Below are 24,502 nucleotides of genomic sequence, written 5' to 3'. Positions count from 1 at the left end.
ATGTGATTAAGTGTAGGCTTTCAGTAAGGCACTTGGATCAGAAGACACTCATATTTACCAACTTCATTCTTGATCCAATGCTCTAAATCCTCAAAAGAAAAAATTGGATAAATAGCTTTCATCAAAGGGACAAAAGCAAATTTTAAGTGTTTTATTAGGTAATGATGACAGGGAATTAACAACCTCTGAGAAATCACTTACTCAGTTTTAATCATTTACTTATTGGCTTTTTTAACAAGGAAGTGAAGTCCATTAGTTAAATCTTCATATGATATTACCTTGGGCATGATTGTACACAATAATTAACACTAACTAATAGAAAAGACACTGAGAATGAACTGATAACACAAAATGAAGGGGATAGTTTGTATAGAATTCAACTAACTTGGGTTATGTACGTTTGAGTAACTGGATTATTTTTCTACTCTGGTCAAATAAACCAGATAATTAACACATTTCGCCTTTACTTTGGGTGTTTGTATAATTATTCTTGGATATTAGAAATGTAAATGAAAGAAAATTGATCCATATGATACAAAGCAATGTATTTCAGTTCACACTGTGGTGGAAAACATGGACTTAAGACTGTGCTTTTCTGCTTGGTATCCTGTCACTGACAGAGATCTCTGACTATATCTTGTGGCAGGTAGCTCATTACTTGTGAAATAGGCAGAGTAAATTCAACTGAAATAAATTTTTCAGTGGGAATAATATATAATTCATAGAAACACCAGGAACTATAATTCCATGTGAAGTCTAAGAATTACCTCATCTGATGACAATACAAAGAAAAACAAGGCAGTTTGTGCAGAATTAGAGTTTGAGTTCACTGGTTAATTCTATCATTTTACCAGTGACACAATTATAGAATGTTTGAAATGGAAGGTCCTTTAGCAATCCTGTAATCCAATCTCCTTATTTCACAAATAAGGAAATGGCAGACTAAAATAACATGATCTGTTTTACTGATTTTTTTCTTATGTGACTGGTTGGTGTATTGTTTAACTACATTAATGCTGGTTGGAGTTGTGTTGTCCTAGGTAAACCTGACCAAAGCAAGCAAGGATCAGTGCACAAGCAAGATAATGGTACCAGCAATCATTAGAAAATATCTTTGTCTCTTTATATCCATCTTCTGTGTTGGTCTTCATTAGTGCAAGATGCTTTTGGAAGCATGGTCACTTTAGGAGAACAAAATACAGAAATATCTCTGGGGCAGCCGGAAAAGAAAGCAGCTTAGGACAAGGCAATACAGCCTAGCTCTCTCCCACAACTAGTCCAACAAAACTCAAGGTAAACTATGTGGTTGATCCGGAAATCAAAGGAGAAACCACAGTAATTTTTCCAGCCCAGGTTAGTACAGGAAGCCTACCAGAGGCCTGCAAGCTCTGGGGAGGGGTGGGTGAAGCCAGGAAGCTTGTTTGGAACACAGGGCAAATGGAGCGACCAGGGCAAAGTGAAGGGTTGAAGATCCGTGCTAGGAGCTTAAGGCTGTGTACGGTTTGGGGAGCAAGAACAAAAACCAGCAGTTAGCTTTGTCTTCTGACCTTATGGATCCAACATGGACTGAGGAAGCCTCTGAAGATCTTGGGAGGGGGTACCTGTACCACTCTGACTCCTGGGGATCCCCCTTCCAGGGGGATCGGTGAAGTCAAGATTATTTGCAAAATCATACTAACTTGGGGCAGCTAGGTGGTGCAGTGGATAAAGTACTGGTCCTGGAGTCAGGATGATCCAAGTTCAAATCCAGCCTCAGAAACTTGCTAGCTATCTGAACCCTGGGCAAGTCACTTAAGTCCACTGCCTCAAAAAAAAAAAATACTATGCTGTTATTTGCCTTTTAAAATGCTTCCTCCTTTGCCAACTTTATTTCTATGTGAGGCTGGATTTTCTTCATATACTTGAACCAAAACAACATCATAAGAGACTGAATACAGTACATATGAGGATCCAGCTGTCTTGTATTAAGCCAGACATTAAAGAGATTCGCAAAAATATGTAAAATAATGTCACTCGAAAATATCATTTTTCATATAAATGTGTTGTGTTAACATGTAATGGGTTTATTATTATTTTTAAATGGTATTTATAAATTTTTAAATTTTTAATTTTTAAAATTCATCAGTTTAAAATTTTAATATGGTAAACATAGATAAATATAGTCTATATAAGCAAAACTCTTTGAAGTCCTCAATAATTTTTAGGAGTGTAACCTGAAAAGCAAAAAGTTTGAGAACTACTACGTATAGACAAATATCCCTAAGGATATTGGTGAAACATTTTAAAATAAAAGTATTTGCAAAGAGGCTACAAGAAAATATAAAAAAATTATACCCTATGGCCAGGTTGGTTTTATACCAGGAATGCAGGGTTAGTTGTTTCAGTATCAGGAAAACTAAAGTCAGTAAAGTGGTAAGAACTAGAATTCAGGTCTGCTGTTTACTGTTGCAATGTTCTTTCCACTCTATCTTGCCATATAATATGGCAGCTGGATTTTGTTGAGAAGTTGGATCTTGGTTGGTATTTTTGAGATGATCTATTTATTTATCCCTACATTGTCATTTTACTTCCTCTAGTATCTTCTCCTGGTCAGTGGGGAAAATATATGTAAAGTTCTTTGCAAACCTTAAAGCACTATATAACCTTGTAAGTACTATATAGTTATATGGTCAGAAGGAGAGCTATTAATATGTGTTCAGAAGGGCTGCTGGTTCATTTTCCTTTCCACTTCCTTTCAAAGGGTGTTTAGTGCTTTTGCTTTCCTAATGGAAGCTGGGCTTCACCACTTCATTGCCAGTGGCAGGTATTTTAGGGAGGAGGTAGGGCTAGGCCACCATCATCTTTTAATAAAGCTGTTATTGTTCTCTACCTGGTATCCTGTCAATCAGGATTGTTGTGTGCATCAACAAAGCTCCTTAATCTTATTTTAGGCACCTTCATTTGAAGAGAAATAATAGGTACTGAGGAGTTTCACTTAGATGTAGATACTTCCTCAGGATGTGAAAGACTACATAATTCAACAAATATTTAAACCACATTAAAGAGGCAAAGTGCCTAGGATTGAAAGATGATATTCCTATTGTACATTGTTGAAGTTAGACCACATATGGAGTACTGTGTTCAATTCTGAGGACTACATTTTAGGGAGAACATTGATAAGCTGGTAGGCAACCTGAGAAGTGCCAACCAAGGTTGAAGGAAGTAGGGATCCTTTACCTAGAAAAATGAAGACTTAGAGGGGACATGATATCTGTTAGTTGAAAGGCCTTCACGTGGTAGACGATTAGAATTGTTTTGCTTGGCTCCAGAGGGCAGAACTGGGAGCAGTGAGTGTAAAAGTGGCATTTTTTATCACAGTAGTAAGAAAAACTTCCCAGTAATGACAGCCCCAAATGGAAAAAAACAAACAAACAACGAAATGTGAAGGCTGTTCCATTACTGGCAAGTGGTCTGATAGCAGAGGCTGGATGCCCACTATTTGGGGAAATTAGAGAAAGGATTCCTTCTCAGGTACAGTTTGGACTAGATGGCTTCTGAACTCCCTTTATACTGTTAGATTCTATGATTCTACTTATTATTTGCTTTGAAATAAACTTTGAATTATGTTCACTATTTGGTGGAAAATAAAATCATGATATTTATTAGGTGTCAAAAGTATGCATTAGCAATATTAATATTTATGTGTTATTAACTAAAATAGTTCTCCAAGTTTCCCAAGTCTAAACTTAATGTTTATATTAAAATATTTGATAGTTATGATAACCCATGATTAATACAATTTACACATGGACATAAGAGATTGGCTAGGTCTAAGAAAAATCATGTTTTAATTTTCTATAGCACTAAAAACATTTATGTTCATGGCCTTTAGGTTAGGCGTTCCTAACTTTTTGTGTGTGTGTGTGTGTACCCTGAATGCCTTTGGTAACCTAGTGAAGCCTATGGTTCCCTCCTCAGAATAATTTTTTTTAAGCATAAAATACAATACAGAGGACTAAAAACAGAAACCAGTTATGTTTAAATGCAGTAGCAGAATGTTTAAAACAAATAAGTTTATAGACCACAGGTTAACAATCCCTACTTTCGAAAGAAATGGAAATGACTTGTGAAAACTCCTGTGGACTGAAATTCTTTTGAAGCCTTTTCTAGGACAGTACACACATTTTTTGATGTATAAAACATTAAATCATCATTACAACCAAATCTGTTTAAATTACTGTACCTTTAGAAAAATCTTAGTATATTGGGAAGTAATGATGATAGCTGATATGCTGGTAATAAAGTAATGTCCTTAACATCAAGGACAGCTATTAATGATGGTGAGGAATAAGCAATGAGGAGGAAGTCTTTTATAACATAAATTAACTGGGTGATATTCTTGGCATATGAATTATTCAACACCTAGCAAGTCATTTAATAAAATGTCACAGGAAATTAGAACCTTGCAATAGATTTGACATAGGATCTAGAGGGGGTAGTGACCTTTGAGATAATTTAATCCAACTTCTTTATTTTACAGATGAGGAAAGAGAGACTTAGGGAGGTTAAATGGCTTGCCCAAAGTAATCAGTAACAGAGCTAAAATTAAAACGCAGGTCCTCCTGCTTCAACATTAAGTGGTCTTCCAAATAATTCTCTAACTCTGGCATTCAGAGGTCTTTGTAATTTACTAGATTGCTTTCCTTAACAGTTTTATTCCATCAAGACTCTGGGTAGATTACTGGATGCAAAATCTATTGGTTTACCATAGATAAAGAAATACATATCAATAGAATTTTCCTACATACATTTAAAAATGGTTTTTAAATGTCTGGGGTTTGCTGATATATTTTATTTTTACATCACATTCGTTTCCAAAAATTTCCCTCTCCCACATCTTACTCAGTGAACCATCCCTTGTAAGAAGGTTTAAGAAGAAAAAAAAAGTTCTACAAAATTAATCAATGCATTGACTGTGTCTGAGAGAATATATTTTACATTCTCTTACATGCTTTTGATCACCTATATCATTGTAGCAAATTATACATGAAGATTCAGAACAAATAACTAAAAGAAAGGGATGTTCAAGAAAATAAATTAATACCATAAAATTCTTACACAAGGTTCTATTCATATTCCTCATCATGGTGTGATGAGGTGATCCAGGTAAGCCTGGATGCTCTGTCTTCTATCAGGTTGCAAGAGTTTTGTGTACCGTTCTGGAGTGAATGACTGAGTCTGTACTATGAGACTCAATCTAGCCATGTAACGAGAGGCTCGTCTGTACACTAACTACTAGGTAATAAATTTTTAAATAAAAATAAAAAAGTTGCCATCAGTTCTACGCAGGCCTTTTTGCTTCCATAGTGACAAGAATGGAGGTGGTGGAGAACGGGGACAGAACAAGCTAAGAATCACATTTGTAGACACCTACAAGCATTAACGTAGCTGAAAATACTCTGAATAGCAACCAATAAATTGATAGACCATTAGAAGAACTGAATATCATGTTACTTTTCTGTTCCCAATATTCCTATGCTTCCTTGTTTCCTCCAGGAACAAATACAAACTCCCCTGCTTGTTACTGAAAGCCCTTTTCTCTATGGCTCCAGTGTACCTTTTTAATCAAAATTTATATTTCTCCCCTTCTTGTATTCTACTGTCCAACCAAGCTTCCCTTGTTGGTGTTCCTCACACATGACTTTTCACCTCCCATTGTAATGCTTTTGCCTAGCCTGACTCTTATGCTTTAACAAGCTCCCTCCTCATATCTGCCTCTTAAAAACCTTAGTCTCTAATGCTCAGTTCAAGCACCATCTCCAGTATGTGACTTCCTGATCATCTCAGTGGCTAGTGCCCACCCTGCTCCTCCATACCATGAAATTATCTTGTACATAGTTTGTATTGGGGCAGCTAGGTGATTCAGTGGATAGAGTGCCAGGCCAGACTTATCCTTCTGAGTTCAAATCCAGCCTCAGGCACTTACTAGCTATGTGACCCTGGGCAAGTCACTTAACCCTGTTTGCCTCAGTTTCCTCATCTGTAAAATGAGTTGGAGAAGGAAATGGCAAACCACTGTAGTATCTTTGCCAAGAAAACCCCAAATGGGGTCATGAAGAGTCAGATACGACTGAAAAAATGACTCAACAAAATAGTTTGTACTTATTTGTTATAGGTTTAGAAATGGAAGAAACCTTTAAGGTCTTTTAGTCCAGTCTCTTCATTTTACACTTAAGAAAACTGAAGCCCAGAGTGACTTACCCAAGATTACCCTGGCATTAAGGGGTAGAAACTGGATTTGAACCCTGGCTCTTCTACGCTAAATCTATTACTCTTTTCACTGTACCATATTTCCAAGTGTACATATTTTATCTCCTCGTCTAAGGTAAGTTTCTAGGGAAAAGGATTTATTTTCTTTTTGTCTTTGTATTTCTAATACCTAGCACATAGTAAGTGCTTGGTAAATGATTGCTGATTGCCTGATTTTGGAACTGGCCATCTATGTGCAGACTATTGATTAAAGCATAAAGACAAATTCAGCATCACATCAGAAGACAGGGAAAGGATGAGAAGGTACTGACAACAAGGGCGCCAGCTTCAAAGCATTCATTCAAGGACCTGTCATTACTTCAAACTGGGGAATGATAAAATCGGGAAAAGATACTGATCTCAATTGTCACCACTTCCTACAAAGTTGAGTAGTTATAAAATTCCTCATAAGGAGGCCAAAAGCGCCCGGGAATGGCCCAAGCCAGAAAACACTTGATCTCTTCGCCAAGTTGAGAAAAACTGTATGCAGGGGCAATCCAAATTTAGAAATCATACACAGTTGTAAAGTGTTTTGAAGAAGATTATGAGTAGTGTCACCTCATAAAACAATGAGAAGCAGCGCAAGGAGAGACAAATTTACAGAAGGCTTGGCATGAGATTCAGCTGAGACACAGAATCCTAAAAGCATTAATAGATGAAACTGGCAGGGCAACTAATAGAAGTAAAATGGAATATATCTGTCAATGTTTCTACAATGAAGTAGTGACAGACCACCACATTTGGACACTAACACCTTATTCTCTGATATGCTTTAGGAAGGAATAAAAAAAAAAGCATTTAAAATGAATCAGAGATGCTAGACCAGGTACATGGAAGAAATCTGTTGGAGGTAACACAATCTTGAAAGCCTCTGATGGATCTTTTTATGAGATATCTAAAGGAGAGGAAGATAACAAAAGAATGGAAAAAATATGAATAATATTAATATCTAATAGAGGCAATAGGGATAACATAAATAATTACTGACCCACATATCTACTTTCTCATCTCATGAAATCTTGATGAGAATGATCTATATGCAAATTGAAGGTGTTAATAGATAAAAATATTAGAAGGGAGCAAGCAGGCTTTTGTAAATCATTCTCTTCAACAGACTATATCTTAACAGTTATATAACTGACTCAAAGGTGTACAGAATATAACTTACAGCTGTATTGAAAGCATTTGACTTGGTAGAAAAAGAAGCAGCCTTAAAAGTTCTTTTAAACAAGTAGTTTCTCATGTATATGTTAAGAGCACCTCAGATTTCTTGATAAGTGCAACAATGGAGATAACTTTGTGCAATGACCCTTTGATTATTATCAAATGTAGACAACATCTCAAGTGGAAATATCGCAAAGGTGCTAGCCTCAGTCCTTGAGTTGTTTTATAAACTGAGAGATTTCCTTCAGATAAAGGATTCTTAACCTTTCTTGTGCCACAGACCCCTTTGGCAATCTGGTGACATCTATGGACAGGATAATGTGAAGAAAATCAAATACACTGGATTGTAAAGGAAATCAATGATATTAAAATAAAGATATGCCTTTTTCCTACACAATTCCAGAGACCCCTGAAATCTATCCACAGACCTACTGCTATAGGTGGTGAGGTCCTCCAGGTACCCTTGTTTGCAGATGACCTTGTGATGATCCTATCAAGCCTCAAAACATTACAGAATCTCCTCAGTGAGAGTCATAATTACTAAGAAAAAGTCAGGTTAGTAATCCACAGAGGAAAAACTAGAAGATTAAAAAAAGATGCCCATTGTAGAAACTACGCCATACCATGGCTGGTTGGCTTGCCTATTTAGTTAGTACAAGAGAAAAAAAGCAGGTTGGATTTTATTTGGGAAATGTTGCAGAACTATTAAGGGTGAGAAGCTGTTCTCTAGTAAAAGAACAATTGTTTAAAATTCAAATTCTCTCTCTCTCCTTCTCTCTCTCTCTCTCTCTCTCTCTCTCTCTCTCTCTCTCTCTCTCTCTCTCACACACACACACACACACACACACACACACACACTCGTGAATCTTGAACACTGAAACCTGAGGAAACATCCATCTGGATCACCCAAAGGGTGGTGGAGAGGGCCATGGTGGGTATATTTAGGCTGCAGCAGTAGTTTCAACGTTGACCAAAGAGAAATGAGGTAAGAGATATTATCGAGAGAATCTACAAGTGGAAAAAGAGGTGGGGTAGACAAGTAGTCAGAGTGATAGATAACAAACGACCACAATTTATGGGCTCCACCCAAGCCCATAAAATGTAAAAATACCTAGAAGGAGGCCTCTAGCTCATGGGATGAATCCTGTGCAAAAAATCTGTGGAGGAACATGGAAAAGGATCCTATAAGATGAAAAGTTTTATCTCTATTTCTTAGCACAGCGCCTGACAGTCAGCCAACTAACATTTCTTTTTTTTTTAACATTTATTAAGCACCTACTGTGTACCAGGCAGGATTCTAAGGACAAGAGAGGCAAAAGATACTGCTCTCCAGGAACTTCAGTCCAATAATCATGAAAACAAATGATAAATGCTGCCTTTTGATTGCTAATAAAATGAATGTAAGTTCTTCTATTATAGTCAAACTTCTTGATCCTAAGGATGGTCTTTTGCCTTTCTTTGTATCCCCAGCGGCGGCCATCTCCAGTTGTCCTGATCTATATTTGGCCACTGGACCCAGATGGCTCCTGAGGAGAAAGTGAGGCTGGTGACCTTGCATAGCCCTCCCTCACTTAAATCCAATTCACTTGAAAGTCATGGCATCACCTTCCTGATGTCATGGTCCTCTTTAAGAATGAAGGACAAACAACAACAACAATCCTCAGTGCTTAACACATAGTAGGTGCTTAAGAAATGCTAGTTGACTGACCAACTGATCGCCAGGCACTTTGTTGCTGTTCAGTCATTTCTGCCTCTTTGTGATGTCATTTAGGGTTTTCTTGGCCAAGCTACTAAATGGTCTGCTATTCCCTTCTCCTCATTTTACAGATGGGGAAACTGAGGCCAAGAGGGTTAAGTGACTTGCCCACAACTAGTAAGTATCTGAGGCTAGATTTGAAGTGGGGAAGATAAATCTTCCTAACTTTATTCGCTTTGCCACCTGGCTGCTACAACTTTTCATCCTGTGGGATTCTTGTCCATGTTGTCCCAAAGATTTTCTGCACAGGATCCATCCAGTGTGCTATAGGCCTTCTTTAAGGCTTTAAAAACAACAACATTTTATGGGTTCCAGTGGAGCTCATAAATGACTGTCCATTTGTTAGCTCTCTCAACTGGCTAGCCTACCTCTTTTTTCAATTGTACATTCTTTTTTTTTTTCCCAATCATACATTCACAAGACAAGTACTGGCTTGCTTGTATGTATTTATTATCTCCAGTGCTTAGCTCAGCCCTTTGAAAACAGGGAGCTTTATCTATCTAAAAGTCATGAATGGATTGTAATTTGCACCAATAAAGAGAATATCCATACTGATGAGATCACAGATTCATTAAACTATTAACATAAGCTCATGTCAAGAGGGAAGCATAGAACACCTTATTTTACTATAGGTAAAAATAAAAAGGAATAAACTAAATAATATTGAAAATGAAATATCACTCCTGGAATTCTAAATGACTTAACACCTTGAATGTTAGTTGGAAGAAATGGTGAGACTACTTCCTTACCAGTTATTGGTGGTATTGTTCATCCTTCATTCTTGACAATGATCAGTGACATCAGGAGGGTGCTGTCTTGACTCTTCCAGAGTCATTGAAGTCCAGTGGCAAGATACAAATTAAGATGACAGTTGATGCCCTGGGATGCAACGGGGCCACCTTGGTCTTTCTAAATTAAGGTCTTTCCCAGGCCTCATTTTGTCTGAGGCAACCCCCTTTCAATGACTAAGGGCTAGTTAAGAATTGAGACAAAAGATGGCCTAATTTACCATCACAAAAATATTAATCTGGGAGAGGAAGACCCTCAAAGTTTCTGGCCAGAACAGACAACAATTGCAATTTACAGTAATTTTAAGTCATTAAAACCTAAACAATGAGCCATAGGATCTTATGATGACAACTTAAAAGACAAGATTTTTAAAAATATCAGCAGATGTAGCAATGTTTTAAGGCAGGAGCCAAAATAATAATTGTAATAGCTAGCATTTATATAATACTTTAGCTATTTAGAAATGTTATCTCATTTGACCCTCACAATAATCCTGGGAGGTAGGGGCCATTATTATCCTCATTTTATTAGTATATGTCTGAGGTAGGATTTACACTCAGCTCTTTTTGACTCAAAATCTAATGCTCTATCTACTGTTTCACCTCAGAGGCATAAGTGAAAGCTCATAATTAGCTTAATGGATATAAGTAGCAGGCTTATAGCTTAATGAATCAAATCTACACAAGGGAATACATTTATTTTAAAAGGGCCACTTTGACCTAGGAAGGAAGATCTGAGCATGTCTGATCTGTGATCTAGAAAGTAGAAGAAAAACTAATAATATTAGTTATATTGGACTATGTTTGGAAGGGGAAGGGAGGAAGGGTATCAAAAAAACTTGCATGGCTCTAACTGCCAACAAAAAATCCAAAGTAAACAAACAAACCAAAAATAAAGGCAAGTGGTAGATGCCTCTCAACTCTGGCTGAGCTTGAAGATCTACTCGTGCTAGAATGCCTCTAATATAGTAATTCTGAATTATTTTAGCTTAGGGGTTTCAGGGAAAGTGGGTCAATTCTAATGTCTTATGAGGTTGCTTCTGCTGTTTGTCCTTCATTCTTGAAGAGGACCATGACACTGGGGAGGTGATGCCATGACATGCAAGCGAATTGGATTTAAATGAGGGCTGTGCAAAGTCACCAGCCTCACTTTCTCCTCTGGAGCCATCTGGGTCCAGTGGCCAGATATGGATCTGGACAACTGGAGATGGCCTAGGATGCAGTGGAAGACCTTGGCCTTTTCAAGGTCTTTAACAGGTCTCGGTATGATGGAGGCAGCGCCCATTCAGTGATTGAGACTTAATAAAAAATGAGGCCAAAAAAATGGCCTCTTTAAAAAAAAAAATCTGGGAGGGGAAGACCCTCAGGATTTCTGGCCAAAACAGAAACAATTGTTATTTACATTCATTCTGAGCCAATCAGGGCCCAAAGAGTGACCAAGTAGAGCTTGGTCTGGGACAGTGATTTGGGGTTAAGGCTGGTCTTTAAGGGAAAAAAAACAAAACAAAAAAGTTTCAGAGATTAAAATTTACATTCCCTTTTGGCAGAGCACTGGCAGGTAAGGAAGGGTATGATATCTTATATGGAGAGAGAAGACAGGAAGGAAGGAAGGAAGGAAAGCTGTGTTGCCCAACTGGAAGTTTGGTTCCTAGTGTTGGTATAAGGGATATTACAAAGTAAATGTACAATTTGAAAAAAAAAGTGAGCTAGTTATATATTGAGAGCGAGGGATAACAGATAGCCATTTGTGGGTTCCTTTGGAACTTGAAAATGTAAAAAGACCTAGAAGGCCTTCAGCACACAGGATGAATCCCGGGCAGAAAATGTATTGAAGAACATGTACTTGAATCTTACAGGATAAAAAGAGTGCATGATGTCATGGAAAGAGTACATGGTTTGGAAGAGACAAGAAATCTGAGTTCTCTATCCTCCACTGCTTAGCCTAATATTGGGCACATAGTAGTCTCTCAGTAATGCACATTGACTCATACAATTAAAATCCTACTTCATATTTCTTGGCTCTCTTAATGTTAAGCTGCAGAGAATTTTTTTGAACACCTGGCACACATGTGCATATATATGTATGCACATACATATTTAGGATATGTATTACATTTTTTGAACACGCTTTATATGTGTGCCTGTAAGTATATATGCATACACACTTATACACATATGCATACGCATATGCTGGATGTCAAAAGGCATAAAGTACACAAGATTACAAAGGAAACCAATTGTATAGAAATGCAGCAATCAACATACACATACATAAAAGGTTTCCCAACAGCATATTATATATTTAAATATATTGATCATTATATTTATATATAATTGGTTTCTTTTGTAATCCTATATATATTATGCCTTTGGAACACTCCTGTGATGACTGAATTTTTTATACAATTGGTTTCCTTTATAGTCCTATGTACTTTGCCTTTTGAAACACTCATTATATAGGTATGCACATGTGCACAGGGTACTCCAAAAGTATATATGTAATATATATATGAATATTGATCACTATGTGTCTATATATGCATGCACAATATAAACACACATATATAGTTTCCTTTGTAATCCAACGTATTTTATGCTTTTTCTATCTCTATACACACGTGTATACATATACAAGGTGTTTCTAAAATATGTGTATATATGTACATAAATATACATATACACAATTTAAAACCTCTGTATAAATACTGATCACTACATTTCTGTGTAATTGGTTTCCTTTGTAATCCTATTTATTTTATGCCTTTTGAGATAACTTGTCTTTGTATATGTGTACACACATAAACAACACAAGTTGTTCAAAAATATCTGCACAATTACATAACTCTATACGACGGTTAATCCCTGTATTTCAATATAGTTGGTTTTCTTTGTAACCCTAACATTTTATGCTCTATCTGTTCCAGAAATATGTGTAATTGTGTGCCTCCCCAAGAGTGCTGAACCCCGTCTTTCTGTGCAGTTGGTTTCCTTTGTACCGCGGAGCCGGGTCGGTGCCTGGGCTGCCCCAAGACCTCGGGCTCCTTGACCCGGGAGGGGTGAGGAGCCCGGGACGGGGGGTGCTTCTCCCGGGCCGGGGCTCCCGCCACGCTGTGCTCGGGGCCGCAGTTTTTCCTTTAAGAGGCGGCACTTCGGTCTCGTTACCTAGTAGTATCCTAACTATTAAAGCGGGCGGGGGGGGGGGGCACGGCCGCCGCTCGGTGACCTCGGCAGGGGGAGGGGAAGGAGGAGGAGGAGGAGAAGCGGGGGCCGGGATCCCGAGCCGGGAAGAAGCCGTGAGGGAGGAGAAAGTGTGGGCCGGGGCAGCGCGGGGGCTTCGGGGCCGCCGCGGCCGGGGCGGAGGGACAGCCCGCGTTCCTCACTCGCTCGCCGCGCTCCCGCTGGGCCGGCCCATGAGTCAGCCGGGCAGCCCGTGCGGAGAAGCCCCGGGGGCGGCGGCAGCGGCAGCAGCAACTCTTGACTTAAAAAAAAAGCCCCGGTGAGCGAGACAGAAAACATGGCTGAAGCGGGGCCGGGGTTCCTGGAGCAGCTCAAGTCGTGCATCGTGTGGTCGTGGACCTATCTCTGGACCGTGTGGTTCTTCATCATGCTCTTCCTCGTCTACATCCTGCGGGTGCCCTTGAAAATCAACGACAACCTGAGCACAGGTAGGAAGCGGGAGCCCGGCGTCCCGGGCCCTCTCGCCAAAGTTTGTGCAACTCGTGCCGGGGCCCTCGCTCCCGCCCCCGCGGGCGGCCTCGTGGGCGGGGGGGAGGGGAGAGTGGCCGCGCGCGTGTAGTGGGAGAGGGGGTGCTTGGGGTTCCCCCGGAGGCGGGGGGGGGGCTGGCGGAGTTTGGGAATGAGCCCCGCGGCGACTCCCCCCGGGTCCTACTGCCCGCGGGATTCGGCGCCCACGCGGGTAGTGGCCGCGTGGGGTTCCCCGGGGCTGGGGACAGCCCCCGGGGTGACCTTTCCCCAACTTCTCCCGTAGCCTCCGGAGAAGAGAAGCTGGCGGCGTGGAGAGCAGGGCTGGACCAGGAGCTTGCGGGTGGGGGGAGGAGGGAGAGTGGAGCTCTTGGGAGCCACGTACGTGCGGGAGGTAGGGGAGTAGCCGTTGGGCTTCCTCACCACCTCGCCCCGCACTGGAAGATGCCAGGCCCAAAGCGACCCCTCCGCATACGCCCTCGTTCCTGCTGTGTGCGTGCAGCAAAAAAAAGCTACTTCGAAGAGTTTGGTCGGTTCCCCTGGGAAGGACCTTGGGCAGGGGAAGCAGGAGGGGTCGGTTCTGTGGAAGGAGAATCATCCTAGCCAATTTTCCTCCCCCACTCCTCTGCCCCTGCTCATGCCGTCCCCCTGCTGAGAGCAAACTGCAGCAGCAGCTACTTCAAGAGTTTGCAACTTTGTCCGGGGAAGAGGCTGGAGAAGGGTAGGGGGTGGGCGTCAGTCTGTTCAGAGAAAGGGGAATCATCCCAATCCTTCCTGCCTCCCCCCACCACCCCGGCAGGTTGGTCCTGGAGCATTCAGACCTCTCCTCAAGCTGCTAAGTAATCTCTCTCCTTCTCCCAGTTCATCACCCCTACTCTTTTCCCTATTTTGTTCCTTTTAAATCCAAAAGGAAACAGAATCTAAGAAAGATATGTCACTTCTGTTGCCCAGGCTCCACCACCGAGTTGGACGTCCGTCAGAAAGTTGTGGCATGACACACGCTGGTGTGCTGCCCGGTTGTAGTGTTGCTACAGGAGACCGTGGGGGTGAAGATGTTGCCAGAAAATGAGGAGGGAGGGTGAAAACGGGCCTGTCGAGGCGTTGGAGAGGAGAGCTCCGTGTCGAGAAAAGCAGACTAAACCCTGCCGGGGTGGTGGTGGAGGAGTGGGGAATCTGGGTGGGCCTGGTGCTGGCTCGGGAGCAGAACAGCCTGTCTTCCCCGCCCCCCTTCTGAAGTCCTTGGGGGTGGGTGTAAGGAAAGTACGTTGTCAACCTCGAAGCACTATTTGTATGAATGTGAGTCGGTGTTACTGCCAGAGTGGCATGAAGATTGTTTACTCGTAACCCGCTTTCGACCTTAAAATCAGAGACTGCTGAATGGGGTGGTGGATTTCTAACTGTTTTGACAAGGTTTGTCGGTTGCTTTTCATCAAGTTAGGGAGTATGAATGAAGCATCAGATCTCTAAAGCAGATGTAGAAGGAACAAAAATAAAGACAGGAAATCTGGAATTTACAGTGCTCTTAGTGGGAATTTTAAAGAAATTTCTAACTTTCCCTTTTCCACTTCCTTTAGCAGAATATAAGGCATTCATTATTTGTGTCCAGAACTTTTTTTTTTAAGATCATACTTGTGATTTCATTGGTAGAAGGAAAGCTTAGTGAGGAAACTCACTCTGTCTCTGAGGATCAGCAACAGCTCTGCAATTTGGAGTCTTCAAGAGTTGTCTGAACTTCAGTCTGGAACTTAATGCAGTAACCCACATACAAAAGAAATGTGTCCCAACTTTCCTGTCTCAGGGTTTGTAATGGTAGAAGAAAATGGAAAATTATCTAGCCAGCAACTCCTTAAAAACACAGCAACAGAAACCTCTCCAAAACATTCCACACCAAAAAAATGAGATGTATTTTAGAAAGTGATGACAATTTGGCTTGAAGTGTACTGTAGTTTCCGTCCCCAGGACTACTTTTTACAGGTTCTCTATTGATTACTAGCCGTCTCAGAGTTCTGGAATTACTGTACTACATGTGGATTTTGTATTAGTACAGTGATCTGTGAACTGGTGGGGCCAAAAGATTTTAGAGAGGAGTTCCTACGTGTTGTATTAAACTCTTAATTAATAGTTTTTTGAGGGGGTCTAAATATGTAAGGTAGCAAAATTATTTTTTTTGTTATTTAATGCTAACTTTGATTGTAAGCCCTTTTAGGAAAGAAGTGGTTTTATTTTTGTATTTGTATACAGAGGATAGACACAGTTCCTAGCACATAGTAAGTGCCGAATAAATACTTACTGACTAATTGATTCTTTTCTTGTGTTGCAGTCATGTATCTGAACTTGAGAAAAACTTTACTTTCAATTAGAAATAGTAGGGTTTTTGGTTCTCAGGTGTTGTGTATAGCTTAAGAACTAAATGATCTTGGATTTGTAGTACTGTGGAAAGGTTTCTGGATTTGGATTCAAAGACTTGATTTGAATTCTGACTTTGCCTCTGGCAATCTCTGTGACCTTTGTGACTTAACCTCTCTGAAGGTTAATTTCCAAATCCAAAAAGAGTTTGGATTTAGGCTGCAAGGTCTAATATGAATAGAGCCCAAGGGATTGAGAGTCTTGCCTCAGACACTTACTGGCCACTGGAATTTATTGAACAGGGAGATGACATGGTTGAGTCTGCTCTTTAGAAAGATTAATTTGACAGCCAAGTTAAGGATGAACTGGGGTGAATGGATATCTAGTTTTTAGGAGAAAAACTAATGCAGGAGCGTGGTGATCTGGAAATATATGCGAATTTGGAGAGAGTTTTTGAATCAAAGACTTAACTTTTGACTCCTGATGCAGTTCTTTCTAGGTTTGTGACCTAGTCTGTAAAAAGCAGGTAGCAACATGAATTTGAACTACCTATTTCATGGTGTTGTTATGTGGAAAGGATACATAAATGAGCTATTATCATATGCCTTTTCTAACAACTTTAAAACTATTTTCACCAAATAGCTCTGGCAGTTTGTGTGTAGAATCTTCACTTCTTGAGATAACAAAGACTAGAATAGAAACTGAGGGGGTGTTACACCAGTTTAATATAGGACTAGTTTCATCTGTGTTTGGAAGCAGGTACCTGAGGTAAAAGGATAATGGCTGAGAGAAATTCACGTCCCTTGGCATTTCTCTATGAAAAAAAAAAGAGGCAGAAGAATCAGTTATAAAACAGAGCAAACAAAAAAGATCTGAAAGTACATTTCCTTCCACCATTCTTTGAAACTATATAATATGGAAAATTGATTGAAGAAACTGGAGATGATTAGCTTGGAGAATCTAAAGGGGAAAGGGAGCATGATAACAGTTTCCTACTATTTGAAGGATTATCCACTAAAAGAAGGATATTACTTATTCTTTGTTGTTATGAAGGGTAGGACAAAAAGGTGAAAATTATTGGAAGGCAGATTTCAGTCTAGTCCGTGAACAAGCATTTATTAAGCACCTACTCTGTGCCCCTAGCCATTGTCCTAGGCTTTGGAGTAGCTTTTTAACAATGTTGTTGTTGTTGTTCAGTCTTGTTGTACTCTTCATGACCAGTGTGGATCATATCATGTCAGTGCTGTCCATGGGATTTTCTTGGCAAAGATACTGGACTGGTTTGTTATGTCCTTCTCTAGTGGATTAAAGCATACAGAGGTTAAGTGACTTGCCCAGGGTCACACAGCTAGTAAGTGTTATGTGTCTGAGGCCAGATTTGAACTCAGGTCCTCCTGACTCCAGGATGGGTGCTCTATCTGCTACGCCACATAGCTGCACCTCTTTTATTTTTAAATAATAAGATTGTCCAGTTCAGGCAAAGACTGTGGAGCCTTCTGGTGGAATAGAAAGGGTCATTGAGATGTAGTCAGAAAACTTGGGGCTGTGATCCCAGCTTTGCCATTTAGTATGATTTTGGGTAAATAATTTAATGTTTTGTCATCTGTAAAATGAATTTAGACTAGGTGATTTTTAAGGGCCCTTCACAGGCCTAGGTCCTATTATCATCTGTCTGGGGACTTCTGCATAGGGTATGGTCAAATAACCTCTAAGGATGCTTTCCATTTTTGAGACTTAAATTAATCTACTTCAATATAATTTTGCTTTTTCTAAGTGCTGTAAGAGGCACTGGAGACCATTTCTTTTTTTTCCCCTACATTAAAATGAGTAGAGAAAATAGTGGGAAAACTGCCAAAAGTTTATTGTCAGGTTTAATTTTTTTCTCCCTTTTTGGAAAAGGTCTTTAAGGTCAGACTATTGAGTCCTCAGTGCCAAAGGGCAAATGCCAAAGGCCCTGTTAGCTTCCTGAGACAGTAACTATCTCCTTATTTTGAAAAAGTCTGTATGGGAAAAGAGAGAAATCCCTTACCCATTCCTTTTAAACATGGACAATTTTACTGTTTACAGTTCCCCTGGTAATTGTTCTTTTCTTGTGACAGACAAGGCAAATAGTCTCCTGAGAGCCTACTTTCTTATAAGAACTCTTTTTAGGGGATAGTAAGTGTGTTCAGGCCTCTCTGGGAAATTGAGAACATTATCTCTACATTGCTTTTACAAGCACTGCCTGGCTGAGAAAGAAATATCCTGAGGTTGTCTAGGGCTCTTGCTTAGAACAGAACCAGTTCTGCACTTTCTCTAGGTTATAGAAAATATGCTGAAAATGTCAGTTTTTCTTGAAACTCTCACTGACTGGCATATTGCCTATAGTGTTCCTTCTTTGTTTATGTACTTTGTGATTTTGGAATCCAGCATTTTTACATTTCTAGATCAAATTTTGTGGCCAAGAAAAAGTAACTTCTAAGGTTTATAACACCTTATGGAATTTTTTTTCTTCCAAGAAATGGCATTACTAATTTGGGGGAAATTGTAGAATATACTGAAAATTAAGAGCTTCACTGCTCTTTATATTTGTTATATATGTGTGTGTGTGTATATATATATATATATATGCATACACACATATATTTCATTTTCTTCTGACGTTAATTTTGGTACTCTCCTTCTTTTCCTCCTCCATTCTCCCTTCAGGGAATTGATGTATTTTCATTGAACTGACCTAATGCCAATTAAAGTAGGGAGGTTAAAGATGGGAAAATTCCCAGCATCCCTTGCTTTAGACTTTACAGAGATAACTCTGTTGCTTTACAGGGGCTCCTGAACCTTGCAATGAAAAATGAGTTGAAAAGAAGGGAGAAAAAGGCTAATAGAATACAAAGGTCAGCTTTCATACTTTAACTTTGATGTTAAACACTACAGCATGTGTTTGGACTTGTGACATAATGGGCCTATGCTTAGATGGAGAAGGTTTGTTAATGTGGTTTTATGTTTTACAGAAAATATGGTAGGCTAAGCTTTTAACAAGATTTTTTAAAACACTGAACATTTTATTACATGTCATATTTTTCCCAAGAGCAGTAACTCCAGAGGTCAACTTTATATCAAGACAGAAAACTAATTGTAGGTAGGAAGAATCAAATAAGGCTTTGTTTAATAAGAAAAGCAGTATAGTAGTTTTGGCTCTGAAAAACCATAGTGATATAACTAACTTTATACCAGTGTTGTTTAGGTGTGTCAACTGGAGCAAACTGGCATCTAACCTGTGGATGGCTGGAGCTGAACTGAGCAGGCTACAGATGGGAGAGTCAGGAATCAAACAGAAGTTTAATTTTGAAGTGAGGGAAACCGTTTGTAAGCAAGGAGGCAGATTAGACACATGTGCCAGGGGCCCCTACCCCTTGTAGGGGGACCAGCTTTAATGTGGCTGAACTTGTTTTATATACTTGTGGCTAGACAAAGAATTAAACAGTGTAGTATAGCAACAGTAGTGAGGCACAACAGCAACAGTGAGGCACCGTTGTCTAGTGTCGAAAAGTCCCATCGTAGCAGGGCTTCACGTCTGGGTCTGTTGGTACTTGCCTGAGCTCAGGGATCATCCATTCGAAAAGGATTGTTGTTAAGCCAGACTCAGGGCACAGCCTGCTTGCTGGACCTTAGCTCTGGAAAACAGGGTGTCTCCTCATAGTATCTTGACAGTAGTCCTTTTATCTTTATTTGAAGCATTGCAGGAGCTGAACATAAAATAATTTATGTAATATATCATTTTTAAAAATGTGCAGTTTTGCTATTTTAATGCCAGATGACTTAAGTGATTTTATAACTCTTTAAATAATTTTTGGAAACATGTCTCCACAGTTGAGGATGTACTTTAGCAATTTATACACTGAAATTATTATTATTATCATCTAGCATTTATGTTAGGAAAGTGCTTTGCAGATACTATCTCATTCTTTCCTCACAAGAACTGAGAGGTAGGTGCTGTTATTATTCCTATTTTGTAGGTGAGGAAATTGAGGCAAGTAATCATTAAATGACTTACCCAGGGTCACAGAGCTATTCAGTATCTGAGGCAGGATTTGAATTCCTATGTTCCTTATTCTAATGTCAGCATTCTGTCTACTGTGCCACCCAGTTGCCTAGGATATATAGTGGGATAATTGTGGCTTAAAGTTATTTAATTAAATTACATATTAAATGTATAATTGTAAATAAATTAGATTACACATTAGAGGCAGCTGGTAGTGCCAAGGATAGGGCCTGAAGTCAGGAAGACCTCAGGTACTTAGTTCAGCCTCAGATGCTTAGTAAATAGTATGATCCTGGACTAGTCACTTAACCTCTGTTTGCTTTAGTTTCCTTAACTATAAAATTTGGATAATAATGGCATCTGTCTCTCAAAGTTGTTGTGCGGATCAAATAGAACTTATTTGTAAAACATGCTTAGTACAGTGCTTCGGACTTAGTAGACACTATGTAAATACTTATTCCTTTCCCTGTCACTTTTCATCTTCATCGGAGTTATTTGGTGGAAAATATTATATATATTTCTCAATTTCTGGTAATTATATACATACACACATACATACACATACATGTACATATACATACATATATATATACATACACACACAGACACACACACAGATATATATTAATATATAGATAGATAGATAGATAGATAGATAGATATAAAAAACCTTCTTTTGCCTGGAAGGGGAGGGAGGAATCCTAGGATGGTCTTTTTTTTATTGTTGTTAAATAAAGAAGCTTTGTCTAAGCATGATTAACAAAATGGGTTTCATGCCTTTGGGGAATGTGGTCACTATTGACAGGGTTAGTGGGTGTGCATTTCTGTCCTTACTGGATAGTCAATGAATTGGCTGTTTAAACTGCTGTGCACAAATGTTTTGTGTATATCCACCTCTGCATTTTCATCTTTAGATTGCAGCTTGGAATTATTATGGCAAAGAAATTCCGGTTGGAGTCAAGGCCACTTTAATAATGAAGGGCTAAATCGAACTATTTGACCACTCAAAGTTCTATTTCTTTCAATTTGGAGTGTGAAATTTCTTGAAGTTTATTAAAGTAATTGAGTCTCAGTTATAAGGCATTGCCCCTACTATTTATTCAATGGCAAACATTAATTGAGCATCTCACATATGCATGTCACTATGCTAGGCACTGGTCACTACCCTCAAGACACTTAGAATCAAGACCCTCTAGCTCAGTATCTCTAATAACACATTATAAAATATTATGGTTGTTATTAATGTACTTCCAAATGTCCTAGTTTCCATCATGGATTTGACATTAGGAATTTTTGTTGTTCAGTCATTTTTAGTCATGTCCAACTCTTTATGATCCCATTGGAGGTTTTCTTGGCAATACTGGAGTTGTTTGCCATTTCCTTTTCCAGCTAATTTTACAGATGAGGAAACTGAGGCAGATGGGGTAAAAGTGCCCAGCGTCACACAGCTACTAAGTGTCTGAGGCCCTATTTGAACTTAAGAAGATGAATCTTCCTGACTCCAGGTAGAATACTTTATTCGCTGTGCTACCTAGCTCCCTGGATTTATGTAAGCAACATTTAAAACTCTGGTCTTTAAAACTGATCTTATAGTGACTGTCTTAATTAACATCAAGGGAATAAATGTTTCAGTGTTTCAAGGATATGTAATTTTGTCAGATCCTACCATGATCATAACCCCTTTTGTAACTGCGGCTGGCAGAAAAATTCATTACCTTGGAACTATCTTATGGTGAGTTAAATGATGAGGCAATTCGATGTACTTAATCTTTTTTTTCCAGTTTAGATTCCAGAATTAGAGCTATTCCTGCCTCTGTTTCCGTAATAATGTAATGTTTTATAAACCTTAAGAAGTCTGACAGTCTGACTCCTCAATATTCCTTGCATTCATCCCCTTTTCCAGTCCCACTGCCACAAAATTAGTTGAGTTGCTTATTTCCCCTCACTTGAACAACAAATAGACTTCTAACCCACCTCCCATCCTCTAGTCTTCATTGTCACTCAAAAACTCTCTGTTACCTTAGGAATAAAGTAAAAATTTCTGAGCATGGCATTCAGCAGTAATGACAACTAATATTGATATATTAAGGTTTATAAAGTCATTTTATCAAAACAGAGCTGTGAAGGAAGGAAGGAAACATTTTTATTAACTGCATATTATGTTCCAGGCACTGTGCCTTTACACAGATTATCTCCTTTGATCTTTACGACAACCCTGGGAGGTAGGTGCTATTATTATCCTCATTTTGCAGTGGAGGAAACTGAAACAGACAGAGTTTGCCCAGTTACACATCTAGTAATTGTCAGGGGCTAGATGTGAGCTCAGATTTTCCTTGTCATTGTATAATATGTTTTACTATCTCCATTTTACAGCTGAGGAAACTGAGGTTATAAAGAGAAGTTAAGTGATTTGTCCATGATCACACAGTTAATATCCAAGGTGGGATTTTTGGGATTCCCCAAGTCTCCTGAATCTAGGTAGGACCCTTTTTTTAAACCACTATATAATGAACTGTATCAATTCAAGGCCTGTCTTAACTTAAATACAACCAGCCTTATATCCCATTGTTTCCATTTATTTATCCTAAAATCCAGACTGGATTAGTCATCATTCTTTGGGTTCTTCTACCTCTGAGCCTTTGCTTACATGATTCTCATACCATTTTCGTACTTGGGCATATTAAAAATCTATCTGTCCTTTAAGGTTTGCTTCAAATAGTATCTTCCCCGTGAAAGCCTTCCCTCATTCCTCCCCATTGGAAGCAATATTTCCCTTCTTAGAATTATTACAGTGTTTTTATTTGTACTTTGATTCATTATTAAAGTAATTGTATTTTAGTAGTAGTGCTGTGTGTTATTTGGAAAGTGACTTGGGGTCTATCATATTGAAATTTCCTTTACAAGTGAGAATTCTTTTCCTGTAACAAGAAAGAAATAATGTCATATATTTATAGTGCTTCATAGTCATTGCTCACAGTATCACTGTGAGGTTCATAATTTAGGAATGATTGTTGCCATTTTATACATAAAGATACTGGGGCACACAGCTAGGTTAAGTGACTTGCTCCCTATTAGCATGACTTTGAAATGACTGCACCGGGATGTCCCCTTCTATCACAAGCTCTCAAGTAGATTTAAAATTTTGAATATCATTTTCTTTCATTCATTCACTCATTCAGCAGCTGTTAATTATGTACAAAGTATTGTGCTAGGAGGCCCTGGAGGGGATGAAAAGATTAATGAGACTTGGTATCTGCTTTCAAGGAGCATACAGTATAGTGGGAAAACATATATATATATATATGTACATATATATATAAACAATCAATACAAAATTGCATGAGAGAAACACAATTAAAGTTTTATGTAATCATTAGATTTTAAGTTCCTTGAGAATGTCAACTAAGTCTCATTTATCTTGGTATCTTTCCCAGTGTCTGGTGCAATGCATTGCATGTATTAAATGCCTAATAAATGTTTGAATGAAAAATCAAATTGATTTCCTAAGAAGAGAAAGGCGTTTCTTATCAGGAAAATGTGGGAAGGTTATGCAGAGATTGTGACATTTGAGTGAGGTTTTGAGGAGTGAATAGGATTTCACTGTATAAAAATGATGTAGGTTTCTTGAGGCATAGGTTTGTAGGAATAAAGACATAGGGTGGGAATGGGGGAGGTAAATAGCATCCACATGTCCTTACGATGTCGTGAGCTTAACTAAGTATTTGTTCAGTTTTGTGTTGTAAGATTGAAGAATTTTTTTTGTTGGTACACACATGTTTTATTTTTAATGAACTCACTATGCTGATTTAGAGAAAACGAATTTGTTTGGTGAGACTTTTAGCCTAGGACTTAGGATGTCAGTAATTTTCATTGTCAGTTGTGTGTTGGGCTCTCCAGTTGTAAATCTAGTTGCTGCTTAAGTGTGAAAACATTTTGTGGTTCAAGGATAAAAGTCAGTGAGATGGCCAACTCTAGAGGAAAGATTTAGAACTGGAAGGTGCTGCAAAACAGTGCCAGCAGGCAAAACAAAACTCAGCTTACCTTGGGGCTCGTTTCTATCTTCCCTTTTGCCAAAAGTTATAAATTCAGTCTATATGAGAATTTTTCAGTCATAGCTGAAAAACGTATTTTTCAGCATATTCTGCTGTTATATTGGAGTCAATGTGAAGATACTGAAATTTGTTTCACAGCCAATTTTCATGGGGTTTCTTTTGTTTCATAAAGCAAAGTGATGTCAGTTTTTTAGAAAAGAAAATTTTGTATCAGTGCAGTAATACAGAGTTGGATACTGAAAAAGATAACGATCACTTAACAGCATCAGAAGATTTTATTAAGTTATTCCAACCCGTTAGGAGATAAGTAAACTTACTGATCAAATACTGGAGTTTCTGGTCCTGATCGTTGGAGAGACATCTTGTTCTGCCATTCCCATTT

The 24,502-nt window shown here is 38.9% G+C and overlaps 1 protein-coding gene across 6 annotated transcripts in view; it reads left to right on the top strand.

Annotated features, from left to right (window-relative positions):
- Window positions 1–13,322: 13,322 nt before the first annotated feature.
- The window catches only part of ST7 (suppression of tumorigenicity 7), a 283,470-nt gene continuing 272,290 nt past the window's right edge, over window positions 13,323–24,502 (top strand). For 2 of the 6 annotated variants that reach the window (XR_013486445.1, XM_078154113.1), the window contains exon 1: window positions 13,323–13,661. Coding sequence is in view for 5 of the 6 variants with exons in the window: in XM_078154113.1 (XP_078010239.1) it covers window positions 13,511–13,661 (151 nt within the window). In the remaining variant the exon portion in view is untranslated. The remainder of the gene's footprint in view (window positions 13,662–24,502) is intronic. The other 4 variants (XM_078154112.1, XM_078154138.1, XM_078154131.1 and 1 more) reach the window with 4 other exon arrangements.

Source organism: Phascolarctos cinereus, unplaced genomic scaffold (genome assembly GCF_003287225.1).
Source record: "Phascolarctos cinereus isolate Bilbo 61053 unplaced genomic scaffold, phaCin_HiC Scaffold_1;HRSCAF=81, whole genome shotgun sequence".
Taxonomy (NCBI): Eukaryota; Metazoa; Chordata; class Mammalia; order Diprotodontia; family Phascolarctidae; genus Phascolarctos; species Phascolarctos cinereus.
Note: the sequence above shows the minus strand (reverse complement) of the source record. Positions and strands in the feature narration are given on the sequence as shown.